This window comes from Acanthisitta chloris, unplaced genomic scaffold (assembly GCF_000695815.1).
Source record: "Acanthisitta chloris isolate BGI_N310 unplaced genomic scaffold, ASM69581v1 scaffold40994, whole genome shotgun sequence".
Taxonomy (NCBI): Eukaryota; Metazoa; Chordata; class Aves; order Passeriformes; family Acanthisittidae; genus Acanthisitta; species Acanthisitta chloris.
In genome coordinates, this window is record NW_008668502.1 from 1 (window position 1) to 21,113 (window position 21,113).

General features: G+C 48.2%; 2 protein-coding genes across 2 annotated transcripts; one reads left to right on the top strand and one right to left on the bottom strand.

Annotated features, from left to right (window-relative positions):
• Positions 1–454: 454 nt before the first annotated feature.
• On the top strand, positions 455–17,468 carry RIF1 (replication timing regulatory factor 1; the record flags this gene model as incomplete). Its single annotated transcript, XM_009072895.1, has 22 exons — positions 455–552; positions 774–860; positions 1,774–1,847; positions 1,941–2,121; positions 2,957–3,064; positions 3,976–4,125; positions 5,259–5,358; positions 6,434–6,698; positions 8,008–8,050; positions 8,297–8,499; positions 8,660–8,759; positions 9,106–9,252; positions 9,606–9,748; positions 10,275–10,364; positions 10,445–10,499; positions 11,321–13,969; positions 14,417–14,554; positions 14,842–14,919; positions 15,016–15,131; positions 16,113–16,266; positions 16,370–16,478; positions 17,251–17,468. Coding segments are annotated over 22 exons (5,306 nt in total), but the record flags the coding sequence as incomplete, so codon positions are not given.
• A 2,112-nt stretch (positions 17,469–19,580) lies between these two features.
• On the bottom strand, positions 19,581–20,579 carry LOC103800517 (nebulin-like; the record flags this gene model as incomplete). The annotated part of the gene is made up of 2 exons (XM_009072896.1): positions 19,581–19,754; positions 20,470–20,579. Coding segments are annotated over 2 exons (284 nt in total), but the record flags the coding sequence as incomplete, so codon positions are not given.
• Between the last annotated feature and the right edge of the window lie 534 nt (positions 20,580–21,113).

The window sequence follows — 21,113 nt, forward strand, 5'->3', positions numbered from 1 at the left end:
GGTTCAAACTGAAGGAGGGAAAGTTCATGTGAGATATTAGAAAAAGTTTTTTGCTGTGAGGGTGGTGAGTGAGACACTGTCCCAGGTTGCCCAGGGAGGCTGTGGCTGCCCCAACCCTGGCAGTGTTCACAGCCAGGTTGGATGAGCCTTGAGCAACCTGCTCTGGTGGGAGGTGTCCCTGCCCAGGGCAGGGGTTGGGGCTGGATGAGCTCTAAGCTCCATTCCAAACCCTAAATTCTATGATTAAATTAAAAATCCATGTTCTGTTAGTAAACTCAGAAGTTTCACTTCTGCTGTTCTTCAGAGCTGAGATTGGTCTGAATGTCTGAAATATTTGCTATGTGGTTATGAATACAGATAGATTTGGGTTTTGGTCTTCAAGGACTTAAGTGGAAAGTTTTAGTGCTGGGCCATTGCTTTGCTCTGCTCTAACTGCGAATGTGCTTTATCCCAGGAAATAAGGAAAAACAAGGGTCAGAAATACTGACTGTGCTGCTCCAGGCCTTAAAAAACATTGTGAGCTCCAACTCTCTTCCTGTGCAGAAAGTACTGGTAAGTGTTTCTTGCCTTTCTCTTAAGTGTTTGTCACATGAATCAGCAAAATTGGGCACATGGTTCTCCTGCCAGAACCTCCTGTTTGAAAGACACCTCCCTGGTGTTTTGAGAGGGAAGTAACTGATGGAGTATTGCTTGTATTTGTGATGTTACTTACAGCATTGGAGCCCTTGGGGAAAAAGATATTTACATACATTTTCCTCCTTTCCCCTGCTTAGTCCCTCATTGACATCACTGCCAAGGAGTTGCCTCCCAAAGTGTTGGGCTCACCAGCTTATCAGGTTGCTGATATGGATCTCCTAAATGTAAGTGATTTCATCCCAGAGCTTCCCTTATGCTGAGAGGTGCCAGGAGGTCATGTTATTCCCAGCTGCAGGATGCAGACTGTTCAGCCCTCTCATCCTGGCATGTTCAGCTGTGTAACTGGGGATGAGTGTGCTGGAAGTAGTGCAGTAGTGGAAAAGGATTTTGGGTCATGATTCCAAATACAGGTTGCAGGTGCTTTGTGGGGAGAGTCCAAGTGTGTAGTACTGCTGGAAACTGGTGTGTGCGGGAGATGTTCTGCAGTGGAGTGAAGTGCTTAAAAGGAAAGTAGAAAGTGTTACTTTACTGATAGAAGGCAACTTGTTTGTTTAGCAGCAGTGGAGATAGAGCTCTCTAGCCTAATATTTACACTGTTGGCCAGGCAGTGCTTGGAATTCTTTTGCAGCCCTTTAAAAGCACACAAACATCCAAGGCACAAGTCCTAAGTATAGCACGGGTCTGTAAGTGCTTAACTCAGCTGAGTGGTATAAACCTGTCTGCTAGAACTGTCTTAAGAGCTGAACTCTCAAAGTTTCTCCCAGCTTTTTAACCATGTTTTATTGACTTGTGGAGGCTTTTTCTGCCTGGGTGCAAGGCAGAACCTTATTGGGGTGGTTGAGGTTGCAGTTGGCAGCTGTTAAATGGATTTTGTTAGTTACTCTAGTGTTAGCAAACATGAAGTACTCGTGAGAAGCTTTAACAGAAGTTGTCCAGTGCAGCCCTGGAAGAAGCAAATCCCAGGACCTAGCAGCAGCTTAGGTTTCCTGCTTTCCCTCTCATTTTTATTTTGGAGTGTTAGAATTGACAGTTTTGGACAACTTCTGTCTCAGAGTTGCAATTTTCTGGCTCAGAGTTAAATATAGTATATAGATCCATAAAGTGATGTGTTATGTTTTACCTCTTTTCTCTTCCAAGGGAACACCAGCTTTGTTCTTAATCCAGTTGCCTTTCCACAACAACCTCTTGGAATGCTGTGTGACTGATGAGAGGTATGTGGTACTGGTTCATATCAACCTTCCCATAAGTTTTTATCCCAACTTCAGCTGAAAAAAGCCCCTTACCTGTTTCACCTCCTTCCCTAGGTTCTTTGTCATTCTGGAAACACTTGTGGGTTATGTTCTGTCTGGGCCTACATCTCCCCTGGCTTTCAGTGAGTCTGTCATCTGTGTTATTAACCAGAGTGCAAAGCAAGTGGAGAACAAGGAGCATCTCTGGAGAATGTGGAGTACTGTTGTTAATCCTCTGACTGAATGGATTAATGAGGTACAGTGGCTCCTGGTTCTCTCTCCAGCCCCAGAACCTCACAGGAAACTGCTGAGGGTGGAAAACTGTCTTCCAGGGCCTGCTAACTTCTGAATGCTGAGAGTCTTGTTTGCTTGATGTGATAATAGAATCAGTCCCAAGCTGGAATGTTCAGGATGTGATTAGATCAGAGCTTCTCACTAGACTTAGTCCTCTTGAGTGTTAGACTTGTTGAGTGGAAGCCTCAATGAAAGCCATGATGAACATTTAAGAGGTTTTGCAGGTGACTTGCTAGAAGTTCATTGGCTTTAAGGTAGGAGTTGTTGAGTGGCTTCCTACTGCCAGAGGGCAGGGATAGAAGGATATTGGGAGGCAATTCTTCCCTGTGAGGTGCTGAGGCACTGGCACAGGTTGCCCAGAGCAGCTGTGGCTGCTCCATCCCTGGGAGTGTTCCAGGCCAGGCTGGATGGGGTTGGAGCACCCTGGGCTGGTGGGAGGTGTCCCTGCCCAGGGCAGGGGTGGGATGGGATGAGCTTTAAGGTCCTTCCAACCCAAAGCATTCCATGATTCGAAGTGGGTTGTTGTCATCACTTACTGCAGCTGAAGTAAGGGAGAAATACATAAACCATTTTCTGTCAGATTGTTTTTCTTCTTGGCATTTGGTTATTTTAGCATTTATAAACAGTGATTTTTCTCCCTCTTATAGTAGGATCATCTTGAACTAGCTGATTTCAAAATGCCTCTGGCAGTTCAGCTTGCAGAGAGGTGTCATACGCAAAGCATATGTGTCTAGAACACTTGCATTTGTCATCTCAGTTTGCAGCTTTGCTAATTAAATCCTGTTTTCTCCTTGCAGACGAACGAGGTGAATCAGGGAGATGCCCTGGAACACAACTTCAGTGCTGTTTACAGTGCTCTGCTGCTGCCAGTCTCACACATCTTCCCTGCTCAGCGACTCCCCCAGGTAACCTGAATCCAGGGTGCTGATCACAAGCAATGTGGGTGTACAAAAACACTGTGATGAGAGTGGAGTTTGCTCCTAATGTGTCCACATGGCACCACTGGTATGGGGTTGAATGGAGTTAGACAGGAGTTGAGAGAAGAAGAAAACTTAAACCGAGTGTTGACCTTGATATTGACACCAGCAGTGAGGAGAAAGACTTGGGGGTGACAGTGGATGGGAAGCTCCTTATGAGCTGCAGTGTGAGCTCAGCCCAGAAACCAATTCAGTCCTGGGCTGCATCCACAGCAGTGTGGGCAGCAGGTCAGAAGAGGTGATTCTGCCCCTCTACTCTGGTGTGACCCACCTGGAATCCTGCACACAGTTCTGGTGTCCTCAGCATCAGAAGGACATGGAACTGTTGAAGCAAGTCCAGAGGAGGCCACAAAGTGGCTAAGAGCACTGGAGCATCTCCCTGTAAGGACAGGCTGAGGGAGTTGGGGCTGTTCAGCCTGGAGAAGAGAAGGTTGTGTGGAGACCTCAGAGCAACTTTTCACTATGTGAAGGGGCTACAAGGAGCCAGAGAGGGACTCTGTGTTAGGAACTGCAGGGACAGGACAAGGGGTAATGAGTTCAGACTGAAGGAGGGAAGGGAAAGTCTGGCTATGAGGGAAAAGTGTTTTGCTGTGAGGGTGGTGAGACACTGTCCCAGGTTGCCCAGGGAGGCTGTGGCTGCCCCAGCCCTGGCAGTGTTCACAGCCAGGTTGGATGAGCCTTGAGCAACCTGCTCTGGTGGGAGGTGTCCCTGCCCAGGGCAGGGGTTGGGGCTGGGTGACCTGTAAGGTCCATTCCAACCCTTAAATTCTGTGATTCTGTGGTTCTATCTCTGTGCACAGACACTCATGTTTATGGACCTTTTATCTCTGTTGTTAAAGCCAACCCTGAAGTCCTTGCTGGGCACTTGGTCAGACCTGTACCGAGCGTTCGCTCGCTGTGCTGCTCTGGTGGCTACAGCAGAAGAAAACGTGTGCTGTGAAGAGCTCTGTGCCAAAATAATCTCTGGGCTAGAAGGTGAAACTCCAGTAGTGAGTATAACCCAGTGATACTGAAATTCTTTAACTGCTTGAGCAGGTCTGTTTAAGCTCTAAGAGCCTGTTGGGAGCTCTGATGTAGTACTTGCTGTGACGAAGTGGTTTGGGTGAGGCTGAGCTGAAGGTGTAACAAAATTGTTTGTTCTCACAGGACTTGGTCTAGAAATGGATTGGAATAAGGGAGTAAAAATGATTATGAAGCTCAGATTAAAGTAGCAGTCGAGCAGGGCTTGGATTTGTCTCCTAGAGAAGTAATAGTGACACAGTAATAAATAAAGTGTCATAATTATTGTTGTGGTGGATGGGATTTATCCAGGTGAAATGTGTTTGGATGAAGGGACTTCAGGTGGAATGAAATACCACAAATTGAGGCATTTTGGATAGGATGAAGCAGCATAACTTGCTGTGTTCCTGGGACACCAAGGCATACAGACTTTGCCTCTGAAGCTTTACAAAAGAGGAATTCTTTCCAAACCCACACCCTAGGGGAGGTGGAGTGTCTGGGGGTGTGAGCACTAGGTCTGCAACAAAAAATCCTGTGTTTAAAGTTCTCTCTTGAAAGAATACTGTGAAAGAAACAAGAAGTGGGTAAGAAAGACAGAGGGAATTTGGAAAGCTGGAACTGGAGGATTGAGTCATTATAAGCTGCTTTGGATGCTGCTGTGTCCTGATAAACATCACTTTCCAAAGTCAGTCAGTGCATGTACAGCTTCAGTATGTAAGTTATATTGAAACTTAACTGGTTTTAGCCAGTGTATGTTCCTATGGCAACCAAACTTCTGCCTGCAGTGACTCTTGGGGCAGTGACAAAGGCTTTGTGCAGCAGGTTGTACTGGACAGACACTGTCTGGAACCTGAACTCTGATTCAGCTCCAGTCCAGCCCCTTCCAGCTGCCTCCCACTGTTCTGCTGCTCCTTGTCGGAGTTGTGTGCACTGGGAAGACTCATCTTCAGCTTGTGTGAACGTTTGTGATGTAAAATGTCACATTACCTGTCAGTGCAGACCAGTCCCATCCACCTTTAGATCAGAGCCTGTTGCATTGCTGCCCTGAACAGCCAGAGGGGTTTGTTTTCCTGTCACTTGTTGCTCTTCTGGGCTCTGCTGATGATTTCTCTTTCCTCCTCAGATGTTCTCCATGATGGATGGTCTCACCCACGTTGTGTCAGTCATGGTTGACTGCATCAGCTTTGCACCCTATGGTACTAAGTATCAGCCAAAAGCCAGATGTAAGGAGATACTTGGCTGTTGGGGCTTTCTGTGTGTGTCTTCACCAGCTGCTTGGAAATGGGAGGTGGAGGTGCAGAAGTGATGCCTGGGGGATGTCAGTGGGGTGTGTGTGCTGTGTGACCTCCGAAGGGATTGGAAGGGCATAAGAAGGAATTTAAAGTATCATTCCATGTGCTTGAGGCTCAGATCTTCTCTTTGCTGAGCAGTTACTGCACAGCCTGACAAAATGCAGCTGAAATGGGGGTAAACATAGAGGCCATGTGGCTCTTCTCACTGTAAACCACTGCTGAGTGCTGAAGTGGGTTTGGGGCTTAGGCTGTGATTGCCTTTTTGCATGTGAGATCTGTTTTGCCTTGTTCACCCATGGTCTGAGCAGCAGTGGTGGACCAGAGTCCACAGTCTGACTTTGTAACACCTGCCTAAGCCTGAGGCCAAATATCAACAATATTTTGGTTAGGCTCAGGCTCCTGGAGCTGCTCTGCAATCAAATAGTCAAGAATGGGTGCAACAGAAGGAAAAAGGTCATTGCATGTAAAATGCTCTTTGATGTGTTTCCTGCTCCCACCTAAAACTGCCAAAGCTGAAGAAACAGCTTACAATGTAATAGAATTCAGTATAAAACTTGGTGTATTTTTATTTCTTTGCCCCATGTGAATTTGTTGAGGTCCTAAGGAGCTGAAATTGGAAGTGCTGATGAGGAAAAAACATGCTGAAAAACTTAACTTGCAAATAAATGAGCTCATAAAAATGTGTTTCCCCTTCCCTCCTAACTGGTCCCATGGTTTGAGTGTATCAGCTGTGTCTGCAGGGTGACTGTTGCCTGTTTTCAGGCAGGGATTAGGAACTTAGCAGCACATTGTCTGACCAACCATAAATACAAATAGGATGAACAGGAATCAATAGTGATGTGATAAAATTATGCTTTAAAATGCATAAATTCTGGTTTGAAGCTGTGTGAAAATGGATGTATTTGGGAATCTGTTCTGCTTCTCCTGCAGACCAAGTGTTCAGTTGAGTTTTGTTGCAGGGTGTGTTGGCTAAGGAAAAAGCTCATTGCTTGTTTCTCCATGTTAGCTCCCCAGACCCCTACAGACTGGTCCAGGAAGAAGAAGGAGCCCCTGGGGAAGCTTTCCTCTCTCTTCAAACTCCTGGTGATGTTACTCAACTCTTTCCATGAGCTCAGTTCCAAAGAAACCCATTCAGACACGTTGGTCTCTGTTGGCCCTTCACTCCTTGCTGCTCTTCACCACGTCATCAGCCACATCTCATTGCCCTCAGTGATTGGCACCATGTTTGCCACCTTTTCCAAACCCCTGGCAGGCTTCTATGAGAAAACCAAGTGAGTACTTGAGGAGTGGAAACTGGTTCTTTGCTGCATGTCTGAGTGGAGCTCAGGAGGGACCTGCAGGACCCCAAAAAAGCTTAGAATGTTCAAATTTGTGGCTTCAGAGTGAGTGTGTTGACATCACTACCAGACTATTTCCACCTCCAGTTTATTTTCACTGTAGTGAAGATATTTGTTAACAGGAACTTGTTTTCCAGTGGGTTTTGCTGTGTGAAATTTCATAGGAAGCAAATGATACTAGTGGAAGTTTTTAAGCAAAAGGACGTACTGAGAAATACTTGCTTTGTAGTTTTTTTCCCCCCATGTGGCCTTGCTGTTTCATTCTTTAATTGTTGGAGGATTCTTTTCCTGGGACACAATGGAGTTACTCAGGGCTTGGTTAGAAGGGTTGGGAGAGGCTTGTGGGCAGTTTGTTGCTGGTGCAGATGTACACTTGGCTCAGGATGAGGGGAAGGAATGGGATGCAGCCTGTTGGGTTTGGGGGGAGGGAGGATGGCATAGGGCAGGATGCTCTTAGCCACCCTGTGAGTGTCTGAAGCTCTTACCAAGATTTGAAGCAGAGCTGCTGCCACTAACCTAAAATCCATCAGGAATCCCCATGGGGGAGGCAAAAATCCACTTGTTCCTGTGCCAGGATGAGCTGGACACCACCTCTCCATCTCCCATCTCTTCTGCCTTTGGCTGGGAATGGTTTCTCTGAGGTGTAGTCATGACACAGTAATGTTGGGTATGTGTTTGTGAGGGAAGATGTGCAGGCAGATACAGGTCTGGGAACCTCTTCAGCATGGAGGACACATACAATGAGTTGCTAAATGCAGTTTCCTCATGTTTTTCTGGATAATGTACCTAGGGATTTATTGACATGGAATTGCTTAGGTCAGGAGGTACTTTGTAATGGGGATGTGTTTGGGGAGAAGGGTAGGAGCAACACACAGGCAGCAACTAGAAGTTCCTTCCCAAGAGAAGCTTTGATTTTCAGCTTGCACTAATTGCTGCTGATTTTTCCATTGATCTCTGTGGAAATCAGCATATAAGTATGTGGGAGTTGAAGGATGAGGTTGCTTGAAACTACATCAGGAGGTTTTTTTCATCACCCAGGGGTTTCACAGCCTGATTTAATCAAGTTGTATATACCATACTAAACTACATGTGTACAATATACTAAAACTAGTGCAGAGTTTGTGTGTTGTGTGTTAAATTTTTACGTTGGAGATGTAACTTACTTGTTTGTTTTGTCAGACTTGCTGAGGTTGTGTGTTAAATTTTTATGTTGGAGATGTAACTTATTTGTTTGTTTTGTCAGACTTGCTGAGGTGCCTGAAGTCTACAGCAACCTCAACAACAAGGTAAATGTGTTCGAGAAGGTGCTGGGGGTGAGGAAAATGTGGGACACCAGAGTTCTGCCATTGATTCTGTAGGTTAAAAACAGTGCAAGGAGGGTGGAGATTTAATCTTGACATGGTTTATTTATTATGAAGGATGAGGGGAGGAGCACTGAGATATCTAAAGTTGTGCTGTTGTAAGGGGTAATAATGTTGCACGTGTTGGTTCAAAGCTGCAGCCTAAACTCCCTTGTTTCTTGCCTCCCTCAGCTGGAGAAGCTCCTGGCAGAGCTGCTGCAGTGTGTGCAGTCTCACTGCACAGGCTCCTATGACAGTGAGCTGCTGGAGCAGCTCTCACCACTGCTCTCCGTGCTGTTCCAGCACAGGAGCAAACAGATCCGTAACCAGTGTGCCCAGTTCTGGAATTCCACCTTTGCCAAGTCTGCCTCACTGACCTATCCTCAGGAGCTAAAGTAAGACATGTGTTTGACACTGAGCTCCTCCAGGGGAGAGATTTGTGTCACATACACATGAGTTGGTCCCACTGGTTTCTGTTTACATCCTGGTGGTGGTGTGCACCTTTTTCCCCTCTCCAGGAGTTTAATGCTCCTCTTTTTGTTGTTTGTTGAGCAGATGTGTGTTAAGCCAAGCCAAAAAGAACATTCCTCTCTTGCTGCCTTGTTTTGAGAGCATTGAGATAGCTGAAGAGTACAGTGGGCCCTTCTCTGACACGGTAAATACTCTGTTCAACCCAAAAAGTGCCTCGTGGGAATCATTCAGTAGGTGGGGGAAGGTCAGTTGTGGTAGTTGCTATGATTGGCCTGCTCTGGCTTCATGTTTGGTACGATGAACTCTGCTGGGTGAGCACTCCAGAGCTGGTTCTTCCCCTTCACGCCGTTTCAGTTTGGGGTTCTGTGAGCTTGTTCGAAGCAGTTCATCTTTTAAGTTGTCCTCCACGTAACTCAGAGGAAAATGGGAGTGTGGCACAGCTCAGTTGTGGAAGTCAACACATCTCAGGGTGGGTTTGGGAGCTTGGAGTTTGTTCATGCAGTGCCTTCAGTGTGTTCTCCTGTGAACAGATGGAAAACTCCCAGCTGCATGCCAAGATCAGTGGGATGGAAGTGAACTTGGTTCCGGTCCCCAGACAGTCTGTGTTGGTACACACGAGTGAAGTGAAAAGCTGTGGGAAAGGCAGGGCCAGTAGGGGGCAAGGAACAGCTGCCAAGGTAAGGTGTGCTGGGATCACCTCCACCGTGTCCTGCAGCACCTCAGCCAGTGCTGCTGCACATCCTCAGGGCAAAACAGGAGTTTCCTTTGGAACTTAGCACTTAGTGTTGTGTCAGAATTCCCTGCTGGGGTCACAGCTGCAGGGGGTGAGGTGTGGGGTGGGAGCAGTGGCAGCCAGGCCCAGGCCTCACTCTGGCAGGATCAGCTCTTGGGTGGATGTTGGGTCTGTAGGGCTGTGCTGTCTCCAGGGGTTTGTCAAGGCTGTTGTGTTCTTGAGGAATTGCTGATTTTCCAGTCCTGTTTCTAATCCAGGGTTTGCGTTTGGATTCTTTATTTTTTTTCCTTTCTGCAGTTGAAATTAGAATTTTCATTGTCAAAGATGAAAAGTGAGATACTTCTGGAAGAGGAGAAATCTGCTGATTTTGTGTTTATCCCTCCAGAAACAAAACAAAGAGTATTGACAGAGCATCAGAAAGAAGTGCTTAGGTCAAAGAGGTCTGTCCTTTATTCTGTTCTGTAGTGAAATGTCTTTACACTGAGTGTCTCAGATTGCCTTAACTTCGTTCCTGTGTCTCAGGCTGCCACAAGTGAATTCAGTCTTGTTCTTTCATACAAGTTATAAAGCTTAAAGCTCACTAAAAGGTTTTTAAAGAGTTCCTGCTTTGCAGTTTTAAAGCAGCCAAACCATTCTCTGAGCTGCATTTCCTGCTTTGATGAAACACACTGCAGTCTGTTTGGAGTTGGATAGTTTGCAGTTTGCATTTCTCCTTCATGACTCACAACAGTGTGAAACAGGAGATCTAATTTTTGTTAGATCATGGAAATTAAAGGGTTGTTTTTCCCAGTATGAGGAAGGGACTTGTAGATGTGAACAGAGACTTGTGTCAGTCACATGTCAGAGATGAGAGTAGTCCCAAGACTCACCTTAACTGCAGAGAGATTTAATGCAGCTGAAAAGAGTGGCCTTGAAATGAGGAGATAAACTGACGAGCCTGAGTTCCCACTCTTGCTTGTGTTCCAGAGCTGATATTCCTGCCATGTACAACAACTTGGATGCCTCCCAGGACACCACTTTGTTTTCTCAGTATACTCAGAGCCAGGAGGATTCTCAGTAAGTAGAAGTGCTCAGTGTGTGCATTCAAGGTGTCCCTCGATGTGCAGCACTGCTGATGCAAGTGATTTCTGTTCCAGGGAAGTGCCACCTGTAACAGAGAGTGTCAGAGGAGGTGCTGAGACCAAACCTCAGGTAACTCCTCACAGTCCAGTAATGATTAAGTTATCAGAATTATAACCATAACATGATAGTTTTGTGGCTTCTGTTGCATTCTCATCACTAGATGAGAGTGTAACACCACTGCAGTGTCTGTGCTCTGTTCTGCTCTGGCATTTACACTCCACAGCCCAATCATTGAGTGTTTTGGTTAGAAAATGGGAAGATGAGGTGTGTAAGGACAGACTGGACGTGGCACTCAGTGCCATGGTCTAGTTAACGAGGTGGTGTTGGGTCATAGGTTGGACTTGATGATCTCAGAGGTCTCTTCCAACCTGACTGATCTGTGAGAATAGTCTTAGTGTGGATGTGTTTAAGTGTTGTTACACACCTGCAGGGATTGCAGGGATTTCTGGTCAGTCATGCCCTAGCACTGATTGATGTTTTACTGGGGTAGAGACTGCAAATCCAAACTTCCTTTTGGAGAGGAATTGGCTAAAGAATGGTTTGATCACTGTAGTGCTGAACAGATTCGGTGAGACACATCAGGACTTTAATCTGGTTTAGTAGTACTTCTGTTAGTGTCTCTGGCAAAACTGAAGCAAAACATCTCTGCAATTCTTTGGGATTAAATGACTTTAAAAAAGAGGAATCTTTTATAACTACCAAAGGACAGGTAATAAGTAATTTGAAGCAAGAGTGACTTGAATAACCTTGTGAGTTTGTTGTTTTCTACTGCATCAGAAGTAGTAATATATTATTATATGGGAGTACTATATTCATAGCAAAACCATGAACATCTACTGCAGTAACAAACTAAACACTACAATACTTTGCTGTTCCTGTGTTTGGGATAGGAAGGAGATGCCAAGAGTGAAGGATGCTCCAACGGATCAGCCAGTGCTCCTGAGGGTGCTGCCCAGGGCACGGAGTCACCCGCTCCTCGCTCAGAGAGCAGCACAGCTGAGGTGATTCCGGAGGAGCCATCAGCTGGAGAGGGACTGGACACAAGTTCTGCAGAAGCAGATTCAAAGGAGACCTCAGCAGGGAATGAAAACACCTCAAACGTCAGCAACAGCTCAGCCTGCAGTGATGTGATCTCTGGGACACCACAGCCCGTGAGCCGGCGCCAGTCCTTCATCACGCTGGAGAGGTTCAGTGCCTCGGGGAACAGACCCTTTGGCCTCTCAGCACTCAGCACTTTAGGAAGTGCTACTCTGGAGGGCAAACAGGACAATGCAAATGTAAGCAAGGCTGCTGGGAAAGCAGAGAAACCTGGAGAAGAAGGTAAAAAGCCTTCAAAATCGGAGCCTGAGCCAGTCTCGACGCGCAGGCTGACACGCAGGCAGAGGCAAATGGAGCTCCAGGAAATCAAGTCCAGGCTGTTCACTAGGTCAGAGCAAGAGTCTTCTGACAGCGTAGAAAGACATCCTGAACTGTGTTCTTCAGTAGAAGACGTGGAGCATATTCTCCTGAGCCACTCCCAGACTTTCAATTCCATAGATGAAGACATCAAAAAGGTGGAGGAGGCAATAGCAGAGATAGAAAAGACTCAAGCACTGGACGTGGATTGCAAAGAAAATACACCCCCAGACACCACTGCCCCACCGGAGCAGGCCACGGGGGATGACACTCAGGGGCCACCAGTGCCTCCTCACCAGAAGGTGCTTCGACGTTCCATGAGGCGACGGTCAGACATGGTGGAAGGCACGTCAGGTAGTCAGGAGAAGGAGGATTGTCAGGATAAGTCTCTCCAAAAGAGAGACAAGCGTAAGGAAGATGAAAAATCGGGGCAGAAGAAGATGTCACAGGCTAAAGATTATGGAGCCCAAAAGCCCAAAGCAGTTCCAGGGAACACTACTGAAAACAGAGTTCCAAAAGAGATCAGCCAGCCTGAGAGAACCTCTGCAGGGGACTCCAGCTCCAAGGACTCTCCTGCTTCCTGCAGCCTGGATGAGGAGGTGAACACAAGTGCCAGGAGGCCAGAAGATCACCTGAAAGCTGATGGGGACAGTGGTTTGAGTGCAACAGGGCAGAAGGTGGTGGAGTCCCCGCGGTACTACACCAGGAGGTGCTCACAGGGGTTGATTTTCAGCAGTTCAGAGGCTATGGAGAGTACAAGGAAGAGAAGACACAAAGTGAAAACCCCAAGTGAGGCTCCTGAGAGTAAATTGAAAGATGGACAAGCAGGAAGCCATGAGGTGTCTTCCCAGGGGAATGAAAGCAAGAGTCCACTGGAAGCAGACAAGGGTGAGCCCAGCCCTGAAGCCAGCATAGATGCTGTGCAGACAGCTGAACCCTGTGGCCTGGAAAACCAGGCAATTCCCACAGCTGCTGGGGAAGCTGTGGGATCTTCCAGCTCCAAGGATCTACCTGCTGCACAGGACACCAGCATGGAGCAAAACAGGAACAGCACGTCCATGGAATCAGTCAGCAGCCCCTGTGTGCCTGAGCAGGATGGGAAGGCAGCAGAGGAAGACACACAGGATGAGAAGCAAACCAGCACAGGGGATTGTTCCTCTGTCGTGCCTGACTGTGCTCCAGAGGGAAAGGCCTCTGGTGCTGAGCTTTCCTCTGTTGTGCCTGACTCTGCTCCAGAGGGAAAGGCCTCGGGTGCTGAGCTTGCCTCTCTGCAAGCTCCTGAGTGCAGGCACAAGAGAAGCAAAAGGGTGAAAAAATTCAAGAGCTGTGACTGCTGTGCTGAGACACTAAAGCTGCAATTCATATCCTTCACTGTCTCAAAAGCTCAGGCTGTTCGTGAGCTGAACAAGCTCCTAACCACCCCAGTGCAGACACCTGAGGGTGCAGCAGAGGTGTCTGCTCACTCCAGCTCAGAGGAGAGCTTGTTCCTGGCACCTTGTGCAATGAGCACTCCATTGCATCCTCCAGAGGAACCTGGCACCTTCCACTTGGAAAGCCAGGGGACATCTGTGGACACTCTGCAAGGAAGTAGTGTGGTGGTGAAGGAGAATCCAGAGTGGTCAGCAGGTGAAACTACTGACTCTTTAGAGGAGCTGAAAGAACCTGCTGATCAGGAGCCAACAGAGCAGGTTCTGCCTGGGTGTGCTCCAAGTGAGCCTGGTGAGAGCTGCCTGGCCACGGGGAGCCAAAGGGAAGAAGTAAATCAGAATGGACAGCTGGAGGTGATGCCTGAGGCACTGACTGATAGCAAACCTGAGGAAAACCAGGTGGATGAGCTGGAAGGCAAACAGGGTGATGAAAGAGAAGCAGTGGGTACTTTAGGAGTAAACTGTGTTCTTCCAAATGAGATAAAGGAGGAAGGCATGGAGACTGAAATAGCAGTGCCTGAAAACACAGCCTTGGAAAACAGCAGTGAGGATTCTCCTCAGAAGGTGCACAATGATTCCTTGGGGTCGGTGAGTGAAAGCCCCAACGGCACACAGACACGCTGCACCTGGTCCCCCTCTGCCTCCCCATCCACCAGCATCCTGAAGAGAGGTGTCAAAAGGAGTCAGGATGATGACTGCCTGTCCCCTGTGAACAAGGTATTCCCATGGGAACTGTCATGGTGCTCAGTCCATTTGGGTCAGAACTGGGATATGGAGCAGTGGCTGCACTGTAATGAGTTCCAGTGTGGTGATTATCACTGTGGGTCTCATTGTAGGTGATGTTGTGCTGAAGCTTCTGTTTGGGAAGTGCCAGCACTGACAGACCTGCACTGTGAGGGGTTGGGGGGTACATTTGAGACAGAGCACCAAAGGCTGTTGTTCTGCCTGGATCCCCCAAACCAGGGGCAGCATCCTCAGGGCCTTTCAGTGGGTTGTGAGCAGCCTCGAGTCTCCTCTGGCAGGGTCTGTCCTTGGGTAAAACAGTGTCATTCAAGACTTCAGTGTGTTCATTGCAGCCTGAGCTGTTCTGTCTGCTCAGGCTGAACCTCCCCAGAGTATGGTAGCTTTGCTCCACACCTTAAACCACCTCCTCTCTCCCAACAGATGCGTCGAGTCTCATTTGCAAACCCCATTTACCAGGAGGGACTGGCAGATGACATAGACAGGAGAAGTCCTGTCATTAGGTCCCACTCCTCACCCTCCTCCAGAAGCCTTAAAACTTTATCTGCCGTTCAGCCCAAGGTAAATTCTGTTCTGTGTGCCACAAGTGCTGATGTTACTTAGCATATCTGTCATGACTTCAGAGTGTGTTTGCAGTCACTTGCAGACAGTTGTGAGAGCAGAGTCAGTGTAAGAAATAGCTGTAAGTTCTTTAGCCTCACTCATTCTGTTCCTCTGAGGCCAAATCAGGCTGAGATCTTGGGAGCTAGAATCTGGTAATTTACTGATTTCCTGCTGTTAACTGATTTCCTACTCTGAACTGATTTCTACCACCCTGAGAGATGTTTTTTTCCTCTTTTTCTATCCAGCACATTACCACTCCAACCAAAGGATTTCTGTCCCCAGGATCTCGTACCCCTAAATTTAAGAGCTCAAAGAAGTGCTTAGTAAGAAGTGCTTTGGTTCATGTTTCTCTTCTATTTTTTAATCTCTGTATTCACTTGAGTGATAGTTAATTTACTCCTTTCCCTGTGTTCTTGCAGATCACAGAAATGGCCCAGGTGTCACTGCCATGCCCTGATGAACATGTGTATCCTGCCCTGGCTGACTGCAAGGCTCCTGTGGATGTCATTTTACCTCAGATCACTTCAAACATCTGGTGAGTGGGAAGAAGGTGACATTGCAATAAAAACTGAGTTCTTACTGAACCTTATCAACCCACATTTAACTATAACTTAGGGTTGGCTCCAGCCAAATGTTTGAGAAGGAGGGAGGTTGGTTTGGTGGGGGAGAGATTGGCTAGTCTGGAGTTCTTTAAGTACTGTTTTGGAGACTGTGAAAAGGGCTCTGAGGTCATCAAGTCAAACCTGTGCCCCATCACCATTTGTCAGCTAGAGCAGAGCACTGAGTGCCATGTCCAGTCCTTCTTGGACACCTCCAGGGCTGGTGACTCCATCACCTCCCTGGGCAGCACATTCCAGTGCCTGACAGCCCTTTCCATGGAGAAACTTCTCCTGATGTCCAACTTGACCCTTCCCTGGCACAGTTTAAGACTTACATCCTCTCCTCTGGCCACTTGTTGCCTGGAAAAAGAGAAATAGTCAGGGTGAACTATAGAGGAACAGCAGGAACTGCTCAGAATGGCCTTTCCTGGTCTACTGAACTCCTTTTCCTTCCACTCACACTGCACGTGAGTGAGCTTCATCCATTCCCTGATGGATACAGGGCACACTGCATTTTTGTGTGTGTTTCTGTGCAGATTGTCATCTGCTTTTACTTTTTTTTTCTTCACTTCTGTGCATGTGAGTCATCATTCCTGTAAGATTTTTTTTCTGCTCCATCATGCCAGGCAGAAAGGACCTAAATTGTGCCATGTGTCAGGGGAAGTTTAGGTTGGAGATCAGGACAAGGTTCTTCCCCCAGAGGTGTTTGGGCACTGAACAGCTCCCCAGGGCAGTGTCACAGCCCCAAGGCTGACAGAGCTCAGGGAGTGTTTGCCCAATGCTCTCAGGCACAGGGCGCAGTGTTGGGGTGTCCTGGGCAGGGACAGGAGTTGGACTGATGATCCTTGTGGGTCCCTTCCAACTCAGGATATCCTGTGGTTCTCTGATAACAAACCCTTGTCATTCCCCTGGTGCAGTGCCAGAGGCTTGGAGCAGCTCATCCGAGCGAAGAACATCAAGACAGTGGGTGACCTGAGCACTCTGACAGCGTCTGAGGTCAAAACTCTGCCCATCCGCTCTCCCAAGATCTTCAATGTCAAAAAAGCCCTTAAAGGGTATCATGAGCAACAGGTAGAGTTGAGTTTTAGCACCCAGGAAGGCAATGTTGGGCTAATGAACTGCTAACTCCTGTTGTTCTGAAAATATCTCTTGTTCTCTCCCCAAAACTCCTCAGGTGAAGTCTCGGGTGCCGGAGGAAATGTCAGCGCTGGAAGATGCAGAAAAGCCTGTAAATGGCCTGGAGGATAAATCTCTCTGTGCAGATGAGGAAAAACTTGCAACAGGTACCAGTTACTGGCTGTTGGCTTTGCCTTCATCCCTTTGGCTTCAGTAGGAGAGTGTTCATAGCCAAGAGAGCACACGTAGTGCTGTTTTGTGCAGCCCTGTAGCAATGGCTTTTTAAAACTTTGCATATTTTGAGGGGAAGGTGCTGGTTTTCCCAAGAGAAACCTGCAGAGAACAAAGTAGGCAAGGCTGCAAGTCCTTCATGTCCTGCCCCTCAGCCAGGTGTCCGTGCTGGGGGTGCACAGGAACCAGGAGGGGGGGGAGCAGAGACTGTTGTGGTGCCTCATTCTGAGGGGCTTGGGACAGGAGGGGGATGATTCCCTGCTGGGATTTGGGTGTCTTAGGTTTTTATTTGGATTCTCCTGTGCATTTCTGGAGCTCAAAGAGAGGAATCCATGTTTGGTCTTCCAACAAGAGACTTAAAGCAGAGCCAAAACTCAGGAGTGACTGTCCAGTCTAAGCATGGGTCTTTGGGGGGACAGGTCTGGAAGGACATTGGCAGTGTCTCTCTGGGATCAAATAGAGTCATTTCTACCCTTAGAGCTGTTGTACAGTCACGGTCAAACACCACCAAACTCAGGGTGAGGAAGGGTAGGGTGGAATCCTGATGTTTGTCTTTGTCAGGAACACTTGTATCCCATGGAGTAAACACTTTATAAGCTGCTTGGATACTGTGTACAAAAGCAGCTGTGACATGCTGCTCCTGAATTCTGGGTGGGTTTTGCTCCACACCCCCAGACCCTGCCCTGCCCTTCTCCCCTTCCCTTGCAGCCCTGGCTGAGCCAGCCGTGCAGAGCAGGGAGCAGCCCCCAGCAGACCTCCCGAGCCAGATCCACGCCCTGGCAGCACAGGTGACCTCTGAGCACCTCCACAGCTACTCGGGCAGCCAACTCTTCGAGATGCACGAGACTCTGGCTGCCATGACCAGCTGCATCCTGAGGAACCTGCAGTCCCGCTGGAAATCGCCTCCCCACAAGAGCTCTGAGTAGCTGCTGCTCAGGGATGAGTAAGGAAGAGTTTGTTACAATTTTTTTCCCCCAACTTTTCTTTATTTTTGGTTTTTTTACTCCTTCAACTGTGCATTTTGTGCTATAGAAGTGGGGTTTTTGTTACACCTACATACATTTATTGTCATAGGGTTTGTTGTTGGTTTCTTTCCTTATTGTGTGTTTTTTTTTGTTGGTCTTTTCATCCCCTCGCCCTAGTTTGTGGGATTGTTTCCTCCCTGTCTGAGGTGTTTGTGTTGTATTGCTATGCATATTTCTTTCGGGCAGTGAAAGAAACTTTGACAAGAGTTGTGCAATAGCAAAGACTGTGAAACCAAACCAGCAGAGTAGTTAGAATTCTATTTTTCAAACCCAAAGTGTTCTTGCTGCTGCAGAGTAAGTGCTGCTGGGTGAGAGCAGCTCTCAGCTCTGTGTGGGAGCTCCTTCAGCACGTGAGGTAAGCTGGGCATCACTCCCCACAGCAGGAGCTTGGCCTTTGTACCAGAGCTATTTTTGCATGTATTTTTGTACTGCTGACCCTGAAGGAGCTGAGAATGGGGTGTGTGTGACAGGGGAAAGACTCTGCGAAGCGTCTCAGGCCTCTGTTGGCAGCAGTTTCTCCTTCTGTGGAGAAGACTTTTTCCTTGGGGAAAAAATGAATTGACAATAGCTTTTTTTGTTGTATATTATGTACAGACTTAGGGCAAATGTTTGGTTAATAATTTATGATCTGGAGTTTTAATTGCATGGGATGCACTGCTGCTTCTGGGAGCCCTTCAGTGAGCTGAGAGTTCCTGGGTTTTGCTCTGGCATTCTGGTCTGTATATATTGTACTGTGGTTCTCCCAACGAACATTTCTTCAAAGGAGTTGCTGCAGGTGGTTTTTACAACTTTTACATGGACAAATAAAAGAGTAAATAGTCCCCAAACTGATTGATGGCATCGTGGTTATGGGGGTTTTATCCCCTTCAGCTCTCCCTCAGCACTGCTGTGGATTCCCAAGGCTGGGAGGGACCCTGGAAGGTCATCACTGCCCTGGGACCTGTCAGCAAGACAATGTGTGTTCCTTGCCCTGTTTGTGTGGCTCATGGAGAAGAGAAACAAGACACAGGTGGCCTAGATGTACAATTTGAACAGGTGGCTGTAGGTTTTTTGGCTTGAAAATGTTATTTTGGTTCCAAATCTCAATCCTTAGGCATGTTCAGCTCTTTATCCAGTCCCTGGGTGTGATGAGGATGTTCCTAACAGCCCTGGAAGGAGTGTGGAGTTACTTAGCTAAGCCTGTGCAGTGCTGGCAGGGCCTGGAGGAGGGACATTCCCTTTCAGGCTGGTTGTGTACACCAGCAGTGCTGTGAGTTCTGAGCATTGGTGTTGCAGCTCCTGCTGTTAACTTGATTTTAGTCTGTCTTAGACACAGTGTACACTGGTTTTTAGTGCCTTCTGTCCTGGGCTGTGGCTGGTTCCAGGAGCTTCAGTACATGAAGCAAATCACTGCAATGTTCACTGCCCAGTTCAATCCTGGGCCCTTCCCTTTTCCCAGGACACATTTCTGCACCAAGCCAGGCTGTTGTGAGATGAATTCCTGCCACACCCAACATACTGCAGAAACATCAGCTTTATTCAGTCACTAATTTACAAGGAACAACAGCTTCTGACCCCAGAAGAGCTGCATGAAGGACACATGCATGAGAGCTCAGCAAGCAGGAGGGGAGGGTTGGGGCTCTGCTTTCCCCTCCTCAAAGTCATGGTGGTTTGAAATACTTAAGCTTATATGGAAAAAGAGGTAAAGATACTCAAACAGTTTAGAAGAGCCCAGAAAAAAAATACTCTTTAGAGGAGAATGAATGAAGTAATGCTTGGGAGTCTTTAGGGCCTGTGTTGAGTGTTGGAGGTACTGAGCTGGGTTGTGGTTCTGGCATTGTCCTGCTGTGGTTGCGATGAAACGTTTGTCATTCCAGGCAGTGGCTAAAGGGTAAGTTGGATTGTTTGGGCACTGGAAGAAATGGAGTTTCAAAAATGCTTCGAGATGATGTTCCAAGAGGGTTTTGCTCTGCAGTTACCTTTGCCTCGTGGCTCTGAGGCCCGTGGGGAGGTGTCCCACCCCAGGGCAGGGCCTCACACAGCCTCCACGTAGTTGGCAGGCAGCATGCCAGTCTTGCCCGTCCTCTGCACCGTGCCGTACATCCAGCCCTCGTCGATGGCCTGCACGTTCACGATGGTGTCGCCGTCCTTGAACGACACCTCGTCCGCGTCCGCGGCCATGTAGTCATACATGGCTCGGTAAGTCTTCTGTGAGGGGAAAGGGGCAGAGAGACATGTTTGCACCCTGGCAGCACTGACAGCCAGAGCTGGGGCAGAGCAAGGTTTGACTCATTGCAGTACTCTGAGGGCACTGTCTGGCTGCAGAGTGTCCTCAGTGCCACAGCACCTGAGGGTGAAGTCTGTGGCTCTAGAGCCAAGTCTGGCATCATGGAACCATCAGGGTTGGAAGAGACTGACCTTTAAGAGCATCAAGTCCAACTGTCCACCTATCACTACCCAGCTGATGGGTCCAGCTCTGACTGGAACTAGTGGTGAGTAGGTGTTGCCTCCCAGCAGGTTCCGGGAGGCAGTGCCATACCCACTGTCTTACACCTACTCCAAAACTCAATCCCAAGTGTAGGAAGAAGTGTTCATTCAGTTAAAGTTTTAAGTTTGGACCCCACTGTCACACATCTACTCCAAAACAGCCTCAGGAGGAGGAGGATGTTCTAATTTAAAGTTTGCAGGTGTTGCTCTAAGATTTCCAGGTGTGTTAATTTGCAGTTTCCAAGGACTATTAAGGGTCTGTCCCACTTCAGTGGGTGTTAGACCTCCACCTGGTTTAGTACTGGTCCTTACCCCAGTGGGTGGGTTACTTACCCCAGCTCAGTCTGGGTTAAGACCATGTGGAGCACACTGGGATGAGCAAGCACCACGTGCTGAGACCTACTGTGTGTGCTGCCCCAGCCCTGGTGTGACTTACCCCAGCAGTGGAGGGGTGAGAAGGGACGGAGGACACCGTGGTTTGCTGCGTGGCGACCGATGACGAGCGTTGCTGGGGCAGCTCGATGGTCTTAACCTGCTTGTAGCCCACTGCAAAGGGAACACAGGGTGAGGAGGTCATACTGGGATAGGGCACTGGGGCAGGTCAGAGCTGCCTTTGAGCTACTGACACAGATTTACAGCTGGTGGTTGTGTCCACAGCACATTTTGGAGATGTGTTTTTCCTAGCAAAAGGAGTCACAGAATATTCAGAGTTGGAAAGGATGCACAAGGATCATCAGTCCAACTCCTGTCCCTGCCCAGGACACCCCAATCCTCCTGTGCCTGAGAGCATTGGGCAAACACTCCCTGAGCTCTGTCAGCCCCCTGGGAGCTGTTCAGTGCCCAGACACCTCTGGGGGAACAACCTTGTCCTGATGCCCAACCCAAACCTCTCCTGACACCCCTCCCCAGCCATTCCCTGGGGACCTGTCACTGGTCCCACAGAGGTCAGTGCTGCCCCTGCACTTCCTTCCTGAGGAAGTTGCATAAACTGATGACTTCTCCCCTCAGTCTCCTCCAGGGTGAACTGCCCAAGTGCCTCAGCCTCCTCATGTGTAGCTTCCCCTCCAGGCCCTTCACCAC